This window comes from Crocuta crocuta, unplaced genomic scaffold (assembly GCF_008692635.1).
Source record: "Crocuta crocuta isolate KB4526 unplaced genomic scaffold, BGI_CrCroc_1.0 scaffold70, whole genome shotgun sequence".
Classification (NCBI taxonomy): Eukaryota; Metazoa; Chordata; class Mammalia; order Carnivora; family Hyaenidae; genus Crocuta; species Crocuta crocuta.
Window position 1 is genome coordinate 4,833,896 of NW_027528417.1, and position 17,413 is coordinate 4,851,308.

Genomic DNA, 17,413 nt, shown 5'->3' on the forward strand with positions numbered 1-17,413 from the left:
AACACCTCGCCAGCAACCCTCAGTTTGTTCTCTGTATGAAAGAGTCTCTTAGGGTTTGTCTCCCTCTGTTTTTATCTTATTCTTGCTTCCTTTCTCTTATGTTCATCTTTTTGTATCTTAAATTCCACATAAGTGAAGTCATATGGTATTTGTCTTTCTCTGACTTATTTCACATAGCATAATACACTCTAGTTCCAACCACACTGTTGCAAATGGCAAGATTTCATTCTTTTTGATGGGAGTAGTATTCCATTGTATGTATATACTACATCTTCTTTATCCATTCATCAATTGATGGACATTTAGGCTCTTTCCATACTTGGCTACTGTCAACAGCGCTGCTACAAGCATTGGGGTGCACGTGCCCCTTCAAAACAACATTCCTGTATCATTCGGGTAAATACCTACCAGTACAATTGCTGGGTCGTAGGGTAGTTCTATTTTTATTTTTTTGAGGAACCTCCATACTGTTTTCCAGAGCGGCTGCACCAGTTTGCATTCCCACCAGCAGTGCAAGAGGATTCCCGTTTCTCCACATCCTCACCAGCATCTGTAGTTTCCTGAGTTGTTAATTTTATCCATTCTGACAGGAGGTATCTCACTGTGGTTTTGATTTGTATTTCCCTGATGATGAGAGATGTTGAGCATTTTTTTCATGTGTCCGTTAGGCATCTGGATGTCTTCTTTGGAAAAGTATCTATTCATGTTTTCTGCCCACTTCTTCACTGGATTGTTTTTTGGATGTCAAGTTCACTAAATTCTTTATAGATTTTGGATACTAACCTTTTATCTGAAATATCATTTGCAAATATCTTTTCCCATTCCATTGGTTGCCTTTTAGTTTTGCTGAATGATTCCTTCTCTGTACAGAAGCTTTTTATCTTGTGAAGGTCCCAATAGTTCATTTTTGCTTTTGTTTCCCTTGCCTCTGTAGACATGTCGAGTAAGAAACTGCTGTGGCCGAGGTCAAAAAGGATGTTCCCTGTTTTCTCCTCTAGGATTTTGATGGCTTCCTGTCTTATGTTTCGTCTTCCATCATTTTGAGTTTATTTTTGTGTATGCGGTAACAAAGTGGTCCAGGGCCATTCTTCTGCATGTCGCTGTCCAGTTCTCTGAGCACCATTTGCTGAAGAGACTGTCTTTTTTTCCATTGGCTACTCTTTTCTGCTTTGTCACCGATTAACATTTGTGGGTCCATTTCTGGGTTCTCTATTGTGTTCCATCAATCTATGTGTTTATTTTTGAGCCAGGACCATGCTGTCTTGATGATTACAGCTTTGTAATACAACTTGAAGTCCAGAATTGTGACGTCTTCCGCTTTCTTTTTCAGGATTGCTTCGGCTATTTCTGGTTCCATACAAATTTTAGGATTGTTTGTCCTAACTCTATGAAGAATGCTGGTGTTATTTTCATAAGGATTGCATTACATATGTAAATTGCTTTGGGTACTATCGACATTTTAACAATATTTGTTCTTCCAATCCATGAGCATGGAATGTTTTTCCATTGTTTTTGTATCTTCTTCAATTTCTTTCATAAGCTTTCTATAGTTTTCAGTGTATAGATTTTTTTTTACCTCTCTGGTAAGGTTTATTCCTAGGTATTTTATGGTTTTGTGTACAACTGTAAATGAGATCGATTCCTTGATTTCCCTTTCTGCTGCTTCATTATTGGTGTATAGAAAGGCAACTGATGTCTGTACATTGATTTTATATCCTGCAACTTTGCTGAATTCATGTATCACTTCTAGCAGTTTTCTTTGTGGAGTCTTTTGGATTTTCCACATAGAATATCATGTTGTCTGTGAATAGGGAAAGTTTGACTTCCTTCTTGTTGATCTGGATACCTTTTATTTCTTTGTGTTTTCTAATTGCTTAGGCTAGGACTTTCACACTGTTGAATAACAGCGGTGAGAGTGGACATCCTTGTTGTGTTCCTGACCTTAGGGGGAAAGCTCTCAGTTTTTCCCCAATGAGGATGATATTAGCAGTGGGTCTTTCATACATGGCCTTTATGTTCTTGAGGTATGATTCTTCTATCCCTACTTTCTTGAGGGTTTTTATCAAGTAAGGTTGCTGTATTTTGTCAAATATGCTTTCTCTGCATCTATTGAGAGGATCATATGGTTCTGATTCTTTCTTTTATTAATGTAATGTATCACATTGATTGATTTGTGGATACTGAACCAGCCCTGCATCCCAGAAATAAATCCCACCTGATCATGATGAATAATACTTTTAATGTATTTTTGGATCCAGTTTGCTAGCATCTTGTTGAGGATTTTAGCATCTATGCTTACCAGGGAAATTGGTCTGTAGTTCTCCTTTTTAGTGGGGTCTTTGGTTTTGGAATCAAGGTAATGCTGGCCTTGTAGAATGAGTTTGTAAGTTTTCCTTCCATTTCTATTTTTTGGAACAGATTCAAAAGAATGGGTGTTAACTCTTCTTTAAATGTTTGGTAGAATTCCCCCAGAAAGCCATCCGGTCCTGGACTCTTGCTTATTGGGAGATTTTTGATTACCAATTCAATTTCTACTGGTTATGGGTCTGTTGAAATTTTCTATCTTCTTGTTTCAGTTTTGATAGTTTATATGTTTCTAGGAATTTGTCCATATCTCCCAGATTGCCCAATTTGCATATAATTGCTTAAAATATTCTCTTACTGTTGTTTGTATTTCTGCAGCATGGTTGTGATCTCTGCTCTTTCATTCATGATTTTATTTGTGTTGGTCCTTTCCTTTTTCTTTTTGATCAATCTGGCTAGGGGTTTACCAATATTGTTAATTCTTTCAAAGAACCAGTTTCTAGTTTCACTGATCTGATCTACTGCTTTTTGGTTTTGACAGCATTGATTTCTGCTCTAATATTTGTTATTTCCCTCTTCTGCTGGTTTTGGGCTTTATTTGCTGTTCTTCTACCAGCACCTTTAGGTGTAAGGTTAGGTTGTGTATCTGAGACCTTTCTTCCTTCTTTCGGTTTGCTGGATTGCTATATACTTCCAACTTATGACAGCCTTTGCTGCATCTCAGAGGTTTTGGTCTATCAAGTTTTCATTTTCATTGGCTTCCATATGCTTTTTAATTTCCGCTTTAACTTCTTGGTTAACCCACTCATTATTTAGTAGGATGTTCTGTAATCTCCAAGTATTCATGGTCTTTCCGATTTTTTCTTGTGGTTCATTTCAAGTTTCACAGCACTGTGGTCTGAAAATATGCAAGGTATGATCTTGACCTTTTTGTACTTGTTGAGGGCTGATTTGTGCCCACCCAGCAAGTGATCTATTCTGGAGAATGTTCCATGTGCACTTGAGAAGAATGTGTATTTTGCTGCTTTAGGATGAAATGTTCTGACTATATCTGTTAAGTCAGTCCGGTCCAGGGCATCATTCAAAGTCATTGTTTCCTTGCTGATTTTCTGCTTCAGTGATCTGTGCATTGCCATAAGTGGGATGTTGAAGTCCCCTACTATTATGGTATTTTTATCAATGAGTTTCTTTATGTTTGTGATTAATTGATTTATAGTTCGGGCTATCCCACGTTGGGGGCATAGTATTTACAAATGTTACATCTCCTTGGTGATAGACCCCTTAATTATGATACAATACGCTTCTTAATCTCTTGTTACAGTGTTTACTTTAAAGGTTTTTTTTCTTAATGTTTATTTATTTTTGAAAGAGAGAGACAGAGCATGAGTGGGGGAGGAGTAGAGAGAGAGGGAGACACAGAATCTGAAGCAGGCTCCAGGCTCTGAGCTGTCAACACAGAGCCTGATGGGGGGCTCAAACTCATGAACCAGGAGATTATAACCTAAACCAATATCAGACACTTAACTAACTCAGCCACCCAGGTGCCCCATCTTGTTACAGTGTTTATTTTAAAATCTAGTTTGTCTGGGGCACCTGGATGGTTCAGTCAGTTAAGCGTCCATCTGTTGACTTTGGCTCAGGTCATGATCTCAGGGTTCAAGGGATAGAGTTTGGGCTCTGCGCTGACAGTGCAGAGCTTGATTGGAATTCTCTCTTTCCATCTCTCTCTACCCTCTGTTGCTTGTGCTCTTTCTGTCAAAATAAAAAAATAAACTTAAAAAAAAATCTTTAAAATCTAGTTTGTCTCATGTAAGTATGGGTACTCCAGCTTTCTTTTGATGACATTAGCATGATAGATGGTTCTCCACTCCCTTACTTTCAATTTGTTTTTAGGTGTAAAATGGGTTTCTCATAAGCAGGATACAGATGGGTCTTATTTTCTTATCCATTCTGATACCCTATGTCTTTTGATTTGAACGTTTAATTCATTGACACATTGAGTACTGAAAGGTATGAATTTAGTGCCAATGTGTTGCCTGCTGAGTTGGTGTTTCTGGCAATGTTCTCTGGTCCTTTTAGTCTTTGTTGCTTCTGGTCTTTTTTGTTTTGTTTCATCTTTTCTCCGCTCAAAAAGTCTCCTTTAAAATTTCTTGCAGGGCTGATTTAGTGGTCACGAATTCCTTTAGTTTTTGTTTGTCTGGGAAACTCTTTCTCTCTCCTGTTTTGAATGACAACCTTGCTGGACAAAGAATTCTTGGCTACATATTTTTCCAATTCAGCATGTTGAATATATCCTGCCATTCCTTTCTGGCCCGCCAAGTTTCTGTGGATAGGTTGGCTGTGAACTTGATCTGTCTTCCCTCATAGGTTAAGGACTTTTGTTTCCCTTGTTGCTTTCATAATTCTTTCCTTGTCTATTTTGTAAATTTGACTATGATATACCTTGATGATGGTCAGTTTTTTTAATGTAATGGGAGTTCTCTGTCCTTCTTGGATTTTGATGTCTGCGTCCTTCCTCAGATTAGGAAAGTTCTCCACTATAATTTGCTCACACAAACTTTCTGCCCCTTTGTCTCTCTCTTCATCTCCTAGGACTCCTATGATTAGGATGTTATTCCTTTTTAAGAAGTCACTGAGTTCTCTAAACCTTGTATCGTGCTCTTTTGCCTTTATTTCCCTCTTTTTTCCTGCTTCATTATTCTCTAAGATTTTGTCTTCTATATGGCAATTCACTGCTCTGCTTTGTCCTTCCTTGCCATCATGGCAGCCATTTGAGATTGTATCTTGGTTATAGCATTTTTAATTTCATCCTGACTAGATTTTACTTCTTTCATCTCTGCAAAAAGGGATTCTATGTTTTTCAACGATACCCTGGCGTCTTTGTCCCAATACCAGCAAACGTGGCTGCTCTCTGAAATATGCTGGGACCTGTGCCTGTGTGGAGGCTGTATGGCCTCTACCAAGTGCACTGCAAGTGGAAGAACCACTTCTCCCCATGTGGCACATGGACCCCTCAGATCCCACTGCCTGTTCCTGGGGATTCACCCTACTTCCTCACTCAAGCACCCCAGGCACTGAGCTCCAAACCTTCAGACTCTGTACTCCTCTGTTTATAGAATGCTGGTGGTACTGGAACCCTCTCCTTTCTTCCCATCAATGGTTTTGGGAAACAGACTTCTTGTTCAGTCTCCCAAGAGTGTTTTCACTCTTTCTCTCTCTTTCTCTCCAGCTACTTTCAGGGGAATGCTTTTCCTGCACTCTCCTAACATGCTGCACTCTCTGCCTTTCTCTATGCCATCTCCATAAAAACAGCTCCCTACGCTCCACAGCTTTTCTTTCTCCAAGTTCACCTCTCTGCACTGTGTATCTGCTGAGTTCTGTGGCTCAAGTTATGCAGGTTATTGTGTTAATCCTCAGATCAATGTCCTGGATGTGCAAAATAGCTTGGTGCTGATCTGTGTTTCAGGGAAGAGACAAGCTCAGGGTCTCCATGCTGCTCCACCAACTCCCAGAAGCTCAAAAAAATTTTCAAATTATCATGACTGAGATGATTTTATTGTTTTTATACATATTACGAAAGAAGAGAGAGGAGGATCCTTGTTTACAAAAGCCTCAATCTGCCAGCAAGAATCTTCTTTCTATTACGGTTTTAGGACGCCAGACAGAGTACCTATACACCCAAGAAAAATTCATTTACATATATTCCCTTCAAGGTTTTCATTAAGTTGAAAATTTCTCTCTGAGGCAACTGAGGGCACCTGGAAAATTGCTGCTCCAGCATCCCATCTCATGACAGCACACCCATAGCCTTGGTCCCAGACACAGCGAAGACGATGTACTGTGTCAAATCTAACAGATGGAAGCAGGAACTTCCACGTAAGAACCTGAGTAATGTAGATAAACAGGAAGAAATGGGATGCTGACATCAACAACCGAGACAGTGACTCAGTCTGTTTTGTACCCAGCTCTGTCTGATTCCCACTGAGATTAAGAAAAATTTAAAATTCTGGAAAGGCACCAAACAACTGCCTGAATACAGAATGTGGAATTCCTGGTAACAAAATGTGGCAGAAAGACACCTCTGCCCTTTTCTTGTTCGTGACAAAAGTGAAAAACAACAAAGGAAACAAGACACATAAAGGCAAACCCCTATCTCTGATGAAAGTAAGAAAACGATATATATAAATCCAAAACACAAACCATGAAAAGACCCTTTAAAAGTCAGCCCAGACTAAGCCAAGAGTACCCACGCCTCTGCTAACTGGGGCCAAGGAGGAAGGCAGGGTTCTCTGGACACTGAGGGGCAGGGACCACTGCCCCACTGCACAGATGCAGACAGAGAGGACTTGATGAAAACTCCACAGCAAATATAGTGAATGGTGAAAGACTGAAAGCTTTTCCCCTAGATCAAGAATAAGACAAAGATCCCCATTTTCACCACTTGCATTCCACACACTATTGGAAGTTCTAGTCCAAATAATTAGAGAAAAAATAAAATGCATGCAAATTAGAAAGGAAGAAGTAAAATAATCTCTGTTCAGAGGTGATATTATCTTTTATGTCGTGAATCCTAACTTTTCCACAAAAACACTGTCACAACTAATACATGAATTCAGTAAAGTAGCAGGGTACTAAATCAGTACACAAAAACAAGTTGTATTTCTATATACTAACAATGAATCATCCGAAAAGGTAATTATGGAAACAATCCCATTTATTTATAATAGCATCATAAAGAATAAAATACTTAGAAATTAACTAGAGAGGCATATGATTCATACAATGAAAAACTACAAAGCAATGCTAAATTAAATAAGACATAAATAAATGGAAACATAGCCCACGTTCATGGGACTTAACATTGTTAAAATGCCAATACTACCTAAAGCAATCTATAGATGCAATGAAGTCTCTATCAAAATCCCAGTGATGCCTTTTGCAGAAATAGAAAAACCCATCATAAAATTCATATGGAATTTCATGGTACTTCAAATAGCCAAAACAATCTTGAAAAAGAAAAACATTCCTGACTTGAAAACTTACCACAAAGCCACAGTACCAAAAACAGTGTGGTGCTGGCATACGGACCCAGAGACCAATGAAATAGAACAGAGGTCAGAAACAAATCCTTGCATGTTATGGACAAATCATCTATGACAAGGGTACCAAGGCCATTCAATGGGGGAAAGGACAGTCTTTTCAACAAATGGTGCTGGGAAAACTGGAGCTCCACATGCAAAAGAATAAAATTGAACCCTTATCTAACACCATAGACAAAAGTTAACTCAAAATGGATTAAAGACCTAAATATAAGACTCAAAACGACAAAACTCCTAGAAGAAAATATAAAGGAAAAGCTTCGTAACATTGGATTTGATTTCATGACACTGGCAATAATTTCTTAGATATGATACCAAAGGTACAGGCAAAAAGAAAAAATACATAAGGTGGACTGCATGAGAATTTTAAAATTTTACGCGTTGAAAGACAATATTGGGCCACCTGGGTGGCTCAGTCAGTTAAGCGCTTGACTCTTGATTTTGACTCAGGTCATGATCTCACAGTATTTGAGTTTAAGCCCCACGTTGGGCTCTGTGCTAACAGTGTGAAGCCTGCTTGATATTGATTCGCTCTCTCTCCTTCTCTCTCTCTGCCCTTCCCCTGCTCTCTGTCTCTCAAAATAAACAAACTCTTTTTTAAAAAGACAATATCAACACAGTAATAAGGCAAACCACAAAATAGGTTAAAAATATTTGCCAGTCATGTATCTGATAAGGGATGAATATCCAGAATATATAGAGAATTTCTAAAACTCAACAACAAAAAACAACCTGATTCAAAAATGGGCAAAGGACTTGAAAAGACATTTCTCAAAAGAAGATATATGAATGGCCAATAAGTACATGTGGCTCAGGGCACCTTAGTGGTTCAGTCAGTTAAGTATCCAACTTCAGCTCAGGTCATGATCTGACAGTTTATGCATTCGAGCCCCACATCGGGCTCTGTGCTGTCAGTGCAGAGCCCACTTTGGATCCTCTGTCTCTTTCTCTCTGCCCCTCCACTAGTAACACACATGTGTGCTCTCTCTCTCTCAAAAAATAAAATAAACATTAAAAAAAAGATGCTCAACATCATCAGGGAAATGCAAATCAAACCATAATGAGACATCACCTCACACCTGTTACAATGACTACTATCAAAATATCAGAAAATAGCAAGTGCTGGCAAGGATGTGGAGAGATTGAAAGCCTTAGGTACTATTGATGGGAATATAAAATGGTACAGCTGCTATAGAAAACAGTATAGAGGTGCTTCAAAAAATTAAAAATAGAAATACCATGTGACCCATAAATTTCACTTCTGGGCATATACCCAAAAAATTGAAAGCAGGATCTTGAAGGGATATTTGCATACCCATGTTCATAAAAGGATTATTCTAAATAGACAAACGGTGGAGACAACCCAGAGGTCCACTGATGGATGAGTAAACAAGCAAAATGTGGTCCGCTGTTGGATGTGTAAACAAGCAAAATGTGTGACACACACACACACACACACAGGAATACTATTCAGTCTTAAAAAAGAAGGAAATTCCAACATATGCTATAACATAGACAAACCTAGGAGACACAATGCTAAGTGAAATAAACCTGTCACAAAGAGAGAAATACTGTGTGACTGTGCTTATTTGAGTAGTCAAAACCATAAAGGCAGAAAGTAGAATGGAGGTTGCTGGGGCAGGGGGAAGGGGAGAAGGGAGAGTGACTGTGTAATGGATACAGAGTTTCAGTTTTACAAGATGGTGGGAGCTATGAAGAGGGATGGTGATGATAGCTGTACGATATTCTGAACATATATATGCCAGTGAAAATCTTTAAAATTTTTAATCTTCAGTCTTTAAATTTTATGTTATGTGTACTTTATCACAACAAGAGAAGGAGAGTTAGTTAAGAGATACAACCACCATACAAAATGGGTGATCTATGATTGGATCTGGGTTTGAACAAACCAACTCTAATCCAGATTTGATGACAACAGGGAAAATTTGAATGTGGGCTGGCATCTGTCTTGCTGGGTGAAGCCGGGAAGATAGTGTTACACTGACTAAAGAACACAGTAGAACACTATATATTTAAAGTATATTTGGGGGCGCCTGGGTGGCTCAGTCGGTTGAGCGTCTGACTTCGGCTCAGGTCATGGTCTCACGGTTCATGGGTTTCAGCCCTGCGTCGGGCTCTGTGCTGACAGCTCAGAGCCTGGAGCCTGCTTCAGATTCTGTGTCTCCCTTTCTCTCTCACCCTCCCCTGCTCATGCTCTGTCTCTCTCTCTCTCAGAAATAAATAAAAAAACATTAAAAAATAATTTAAAAAAATTTAAAGTATATTTGGGCAGCAAAGATGCGCTGAGGCCTTGCCACCCTGAGGGTGTAGGGGTCTGAGGCAAACTTGGAAACACACACACCGTAGTGAGCACTTTGTCTGCAAACTAGTATTCTCATTCAATTGGGCTGACACAAAACCATAAAACTACAAACTGTTGATTTGCAGTCAGGTATTATGTCACTTTATGCCTCTTCCGAAGCCTTGTTCCCATGTCCTCACCCACTGAAATGAGGGGAGGTGGAAAGAGGGTTCCAGGAAAAGACAATGGCTCCCATTTCCATTCCTCATCCAGGCAGAATGTAAACTTTGCTCACCTGTACTGAGGAACATGCATATGTGTTCACACCCAATTTTAAGCAAACCAAATGCTGTGAGATCTTGAGAAATAAGAAGGAGCAAACCAAATAGAACAAATAGATTGATCTAAAAGTACAATATAATGAAGCTCTAATGGCAAAAGACAGGTTCATGAAAATATGTTATCGTAAAGTTCTGTATGCTTTTCAGTAAGAGGAAAAAATAAAAATAAAGCTTTAACTTGTTATTCATGTCTACTAAGCAAAAAATAATTGCTTTAGAACATGTATTCATGAAGTGGTTGATATAATGACTTACATAGTGATTTTCCTGGATACAACTTCGCCTGGGGGTAACCAGGGATCATCTTTTCCTCTCTGGCTCTAAGATTTTCAAGTTCATGTTTGATAATGAATTGACATTCTGCCATTGTCAGGAAGTCATCATTGTCATCTAAATGAAGACCAAAAAAATCCAGTTACTTTCTCATAATGGCCAAAATAAAATTAATAATATTCAAATAACCTGGGGTTATAGAAATGATATAAATAATAAATAACATAAGGAGTAAGCAGAATATAAAACTGCTAAATTAAATAGAACATAAAGCACCTCTTCATAAGAATAAAAATATCGTTTTGCCTTCACATAATACACTCCTTCAATCATTGTACAATGGGCCCCCTCATCTGAGGTTTTGTTTTCTGCAGTTAGTTACCTGCATCAGTCACAGTCCAGAGGTAATGAGCCTCCTTCTGACCTCCTGTCAGAAGGTCAGGAGTAGCCTAATACCATGTTGCAATGCCTATGTCATTCACCTCACGTCACCTCATCAGGCAGGCATTTAATCATCTCACATCATCACAAGAAGACCAGTGCATACGGTAATTTAAGATACTTTGAGAGAGGCCACGTTTGCATAATTTTTATTACAGTAGATTATTATCACGGTTCTATTTTCTTATTGCTGTTATTGATCTCTTACTGTGTCTAGTTTATAAATTACGCTTTATCATAGGTATGTGTACATAGGAAAAAATCACAGCCTAAACTGTATGCTATTTCAGGTATCCACTGAGAGTCTTTAAATATTACCCCCACTGCTAAGGGACAGGGGAATTATGGTACTAGTTCTTATATAATATGGTACAAATATCCAAATGGCAGACGCTTGATCTCATTTAATACCAATGAGCAGAATTCTATAACACTATTCTAACTAGGGATGGAACTGAAGTTTACCTACATGACAAATTCTCCTCCCTCAAACTCTCCAGCCCAGGCTATTCCCTTCTGGAGTTGAACATTCCTCCCATAAATGAAGGAGAAGGCAGTCTGATAACAAAAAAAAAAACAGTGTTGTTTTTTGACAAGCAAATCCTCCTCAATGAGGTGAATTTTTATCATTATCACTTATGCTAATAAAGCATAAAGATATAAAAGTCCAGAGGGAGTTTGAAGAAGCCTAATCACATCTTCTAACTCCAAAAGCCCTGAAAGGGACCAGTTTATGCTGAAGCCAAACTTCCACTCTGACATACTGGCTTTCTCAGTTCTTTCCAGAAACCATTCTCTTCCGGAACTCACTAGGAGGCCAGCAAAGAACCTGAGACCCTACCAGGAAATGGCAATTCTAGAATACCGAACTGCTACTGCACTTCTCATTATAACATTTTTCTGTATCCAGCTAGTGAACACACACCATTCTAAGAATTAGAATAGACTAATGGAAACGAGTTACAGGTATCTCTCTAATTTATGTTCATCTATTCCAGGGATCACAAAGTGAGGTCTTTTATGGGCCATATTTTATAAGCCAATTTTAGTGGAACACAGCTGCACCCATTCATTTCTTAGGGTCTCAGGCAGCTTTTGCTTTACAAGGATAGTGTTGAATAACAGCGAGAGAACATCTGGCCCACACGGCCTAAAATATTTACTACCTGGTCCTTCACTGAAAATGCTTGTTGACCCCTGACCTACTGATCAAAAAGTGACTTTTCAGATAAAACGATTCTGACAAAAACAATCCTGGGACTCACCATCAAAATCTTTGAAGTTATGGCGGGTTCCGTATGTGAAGGCTCTCATAGTGTTATCGTTACACTCTTTGACCAGACCTATTGCTTCCGCACCCAGTAACAATGTAATCTTAGAGGCACCAACAAGATATAGGTTCTGATTTTCTAGCGTTTCTTTCTCATATTTATTTAACAACGGTCTAAACAGCAGCTGGGCACCTTCAAAAACAAAAGATAAGCACAGTCTTGGAAAGATTTTCAAGAACAAAAACATTCTAAGGAAGTACTGTTTCTAGTCTGATATAAGGAAAATGTATTAACAATTCAACTCTATCTTCCAAATAAATAAAATTTACACGTAAGTCGATCTCCTTCAGAAAATGCCTTCTAGCTTCCCACGTTTCTGCTAAGAAGTCTGATCCTCATATATGTTATCATTGTATATGTGACCTTTTTTCTTGAAGTGTGTGGTATCTTCTCCATCCCCAGGATTCCAGAACTTTCCAATGATATGCCTTTTCATTTACAGTGCTGGGCACTAGGTGGGCCCTTTCCAACTGAAAAAGTCGGGCACCAACCTTGTGTTTTCCTTGGACGATTTCTTCTCCTTTTCCTCTTCTAGAACTCCTTTTATTCAGATGTGTACCTCCTGAACTAGTTCTAACTTCCTTATTTTTTCTCTGTCAAGTTTTCTGTACCAATTCTGTACCTTCTTGCTCTACCTTCTGGTAGGTTTTATCAAAATTACCTTCTAACTCTTTTACTGAATTTTTAACCTGTGCTTTCACACTTTCACTTTATAAGAGGTTTTTTTCTAAATGAACATTTAACAGCATCCAACTCTTGATTTATAGAATGTCCTACCTTCTCATAACTGAGAGTTGGGTTTTTAATTTTCTCTTGGTTTTCTTCTTCTGCAGTTTGCTGGTTTTGTCAGTTTGTTTAGTTTAGCTTTGTCTTTCATGTTAGGGAAGTTGCCTCATATGTTGGGTGATCTTTTATTGTATGCGCATGTTTAAGAAAGGGGTTCTAAGAGGGTCTGGCCAACTTCTGAAGGCTGAGATGGAGCTCATTAAAGATGGCCTTTCATGCACAGTCATCTGGCCATGTCATTTTTCGTGGGCAACTCTCTGATCTCTGCACCTTGGGTGATTTTGTCTTTGGTCAAGTCCCCAGGAAATATTATTCAATCTGCCTCCTAGATGACTAAATCTAGCTTACCTTTTTAGATACCAAATTAGGTAGGAGATTGGTGAGGTGGAGGACAGGGGTAACAATACTCAGTTATTATCTTACTTTTGGCACAGAATCTCTATTTGCAACTGTGCATAAAGCCCCCATGCCAAAATCCACACATCTGACCCTCTGCAGAGAATAACTCAGTGTCTTCTGCTGTGAAGGCAGAATACAGAAGGGATCGGGGGAATCTAACTATTTCTTAAACGGATCTCGGTCGATTCTTTTTTCCTTTTCTTGGTACCACTTATTTCCACCTCCACCGATCTCTAGAGTCACTGATATCCAAGTTTTCAGAGGTATTCTCACTATAAACCAAACACACCTCAACTCGTAGCCCTGTCAGCTTCAGCTTTGGCTTTTTCAAATCTGAAAAGGCATTTACGACTCATCCACCTGTTTTCTAGCTTCCAAAATGGTGCTGCTGTTATAGTCTTTCCTTTCGTCTTTGTCAAACTGGACTTCTACCTTTTTAAAAAAAATCCTTTTATTGTCATTTCAACAGGAGTTCAAAAGAGAGTAAAAGTAAACATGAGTGTTAAACCTACTGCCTTTACCTGAAAGATCAGAATACTTTTCTGGAATGTTCTTTTTTGATTTCCCAACAGTAGAAAGATGCCCGTCACTTCCCCATTCTTGTGTGTCTTTGCTGAGGCCACACAATGAACAGAGAAGACTGGGAATACACTGAAGTCTCTCACTCTTAGGCACTACAAATGCTCTTCCATCACAGGAATTTTAAAGAAGGGACTCCAGGGGCGCCTGGGTGGCTCAGTCGATTAAGCGTCCAACTTTAGCTCAGGTCATGATCTCATGGTTGGAGGGTTCGAGCCCCATGTCAGACTCCGTGCTGACAGCTCAGAGCCTGGACCCTGCTTCAGATTCTGTGTCTCCCTCTCTATCTACCCCTCCTCGTCTCACACTCTGTGTCTCTCTCTCTGTCTCTATCTCTGTCTGTCTCTCTGTCTCTTTCTCTCTCACAAAAATAAACAAACATAGGATGGAAGGATGGGAGGAAGGGAGGGAGGAAGAAAAGGACTCCAATCCAGTGAAACACCTCAGATTTTAATAAGCAGGTACTCCTGTTCTCAAGTTTTCTTTTGGTTTGGTTGTTTCCAAAAAATTAAAAATTCCACTTTGATTTTGAATCAAAGGATTTTATTTTTAAGAAAGCACTTCAGTTTACAGTCAAAATATTAAAAAAAAAAAAAAGTCTAAGTTGTATTCAGTGTTTGGAGACTTGGTAAAGTTTTAGGTATTGCTTTGTACAGTTTTATGAAGCATTTGCTCATGTAAAATGCCCTCCACTCTCTCCCCCCAGATCTAGACCCTCTTTTGCCCTTTGGGAGGGGCCTAAGCTTAGGCTTCTTCTATAAAGTCATCCCTTTCCACCCTGAAAAGCATCGCCAAGGGTCAACTCTTTCTTCCCTCTCCTCTTCTAGCGAGTTTACATCCAGTCCACTCTAAAGTATCATGCACTGCTTTGTAACAGTGCGCTCATTAGGGCTTTTGTTCTTGTGTTGCTGTTCTGTGACTTCAGTTTCCAGGAATCGGCCTTCAGCCTCCTTACACTGACAGCAACATCCTTTCAGGCAGTGACCATATTAACCCCTCTTAGCATCATACCTGACACATGAAGCACTCAATAGAAATCTGTCCACTCACTTGATAAATACTGACCTACTATGCACCAGGCAGTGTACCAGACACAGTATTTACAGCTGTGAACAAAATCACACTTGTGCTGCTTACAGTCTCATGCTGACTTAGGAGTGCCTTTCAAGTCCAGATAAATAAAAAAGAGCAAAGAAATGGATATTAACTTAGAAATATATCAATGAAGGGCACCTGGGTGGCTCAGTCAGTTGACTGAGTCGACTTTGGCTCAGGTCATGATCTTGCAGTTTGTGAGTTCGAGCCCCGTGTCGGGCTCTGTGCTGACTGCTCAGAGGCTGGAGCCTGCTTCGGATTCTGTGTCTCCCCTCTCTGTCTGCCCCTCCCCAACTTGCACTCTCTCTCTCTCCCTCCAAAAAAAACTTTTTTTGAAGAAATATATCAATGAAAAACTGTAAAACATTTGAAAATACATTTTGTCACTGATCATGACTAAGTCTGAGTAATATTTGTTTTACTTGCCTCCATCTTCCTTTTTAGAGATAATTCTGTTTTTCAGCCATTCTTTGGTTTCTTCTTTGACATCCTGGGCAAGTTCTAGGACTACCAAAGGCGTGAAGGAACTCTCACAAGTATCCAAACCTGATAAGGTCACCTTCATCTTTTACAAACGTGCTGAAATTAAAATAAAATAAAAAGCACACGCGTTATAATGGAAAAGTGAAATATATAAACAAATATATATTTGTATTTTCTCTTAATTACACCTAATTCTGGCTTCCATGAAAAAGGAAAATTTCTCATGATCCAGATGGGTTATCTGAAAGGTTCGACCAATGGTTCAAAGCACACGTGTGAGCCAGGCCCGTACAAAGTCAGGGGGAATGTCATCCTTTTCTGTAAGCAGCTCAGAACCCAGCGGGGGGAAGGGAGGACAGTCAGGTAAGGGAAGGGCAAAAGTCTAAAATATGCTGTCACACAGGAAGAGTTAGAAAGTATTTACAAAGGATGTGAAACCTGAACAGGGTTTGGAGGAATGAATAGAGGTTTGCCAGCAATATTGGAGGGTATTCTAAGCAGAAGAAACAGCATTCCTGTATAAACTAATGATGAAAAATGCCCAACAGAATCAGAGAAATACAAGTGACTAGGTATGGTTACCATGCTACTTATGTGTGTAGGGGTGGGGGGCGGGGTGCTAGGACGGGAATGAGCAGGTTTCTAACCAGGGACCAAGATCACAAAGGAACTGGGCTTTGTCAAATAAACAATGGGAGTCACCAGCTGAGTATGAGTAGGGAACTGACCCAGTCCGAGTTCATGTTGAGGTATGGAGGTGAAGTCCCCGGCATCAGCTTCCCCTCCTAGTTTCTCTTTCTTAGGAATATCATCTTTATCTCCATTTCCAAGCTTGAAAAATACTCTGATCAACTTGGATACCCACAAACGGCTTCAGTCACTAAGGCCTAATGGCCACCCTCTAAAATGTTTCTCATGTGAATCTCTCCAACTGAGTGATTCGCAGCAGAGACAATTTCCAGACTTTAGCCTTACTTATTCTAACTTTGTACTTGATGTGAGTTTTAATGACTCCAAAGTACAAGTGCAAATCAATTCTTGGGAATAATCGCAAAAGGAGTGACCAACACCATGGAACAGCCTTCCGTTCCTTGGGGTGAATTACGATCTTGCAACGAGCAAATCAAACAGACCTAGGTTATTTGGCTTAGACTGATGAGCTTTTGTTTCACTCTAACAGAGCATAAGTTTGGGGGTCACATAGGTCCTAAAAACCAATGCTGGATTCACATCATAGCACAAATGCTTCTGGAGTACTGTTGTAAAAAACCAGCCAAATCCAAAGTGGGCATGCCAGGCTCTATGAAGGTAAGCAGATCAAAACAGGACCCAGCACTCACCTCCTAACAGCTAGCAATGTGGTCAGGAACTATACAGAATGCAAGAATGATAAAAATTAGCAATTAGAGCTATAGGGACTCAGAACACTTAATGAGCAAAAGTTTTCAATCAAGAAAAAGGAAGAAGCATGTTCTACGGAGGGAAATAACATGTAAAATCAACGATGTAAGAATAGACAGTACAGGAGAAGAACAGTAAGACTGGCCAGACCAGAGCAGAGAGGGCAACATTTTGTGAGCTGTGACCATTTAAGGAAAAGGAATGCTACACTTCACATCTGCTCCAATGGCCAGAACGGAGTCACTGTTGGTTTCTGAGTAGAGAATCAGCTACGTGTCAGAGTGATACGAATCTCCATAGGTAAATTTAGGGGGCAAGACTATGAGTGTTTTCCATCTATTCTTTCAACTCTCCTGAACTGCTGAAATTTTTTAGAACGAAAAGTTGAGGAAAACGGTTAATGTACCAGTACACTACAGAGGCTTAAGCCTCACTGTCTTTTAAATGGAGGCATCAAATACAACGAACATATATGAGGTGCTTATTTTGAGCCATGCTGTGATAGAGTCCGAAGGTACAAAAGTAAGGCTCCCATCTTGCTTCCAGGGAGCTCACAGTCTTAAAGCAGAAGCAAGTGTG

The 17,413-nt window shown here is 39.5% G+C and overlaps 1 protein-coding gene across 1 annotated transcript in view; it reads right to left on the bottom strand.

Moving 5' to 3' along the window:
* Positions 1 to 17,413, bottom strand: part of ANO10 (anoctamin 10) — a 223,570-nt gene that overhangs the window by 200,126 nt on the left and 6,031 nt on the right. The window contains exons 2-4 of the mRNA XM_077754298.1: positions 15,377 to 15,529; positions 12,026 to 12,223; positions 10,302 to 10,436 (exon numbers count right to left, since the gene is read on the bottom strand). Of these exons, the coding sequence (XP_077610424.1) occupies positions 10,302 to 10,436; positions 12,026 to 12,223; positions 15,377 to 15,515 (472 nt within the window). The 5' untranslated portion in view covers positions 15,516 to 15,529. The remainder of the gene's footprint in view (positions 1 to 10,301; positions 10,437 to 12,025; positions 12,224 to 15,376; positions 15,530 to 17,413) is intronic.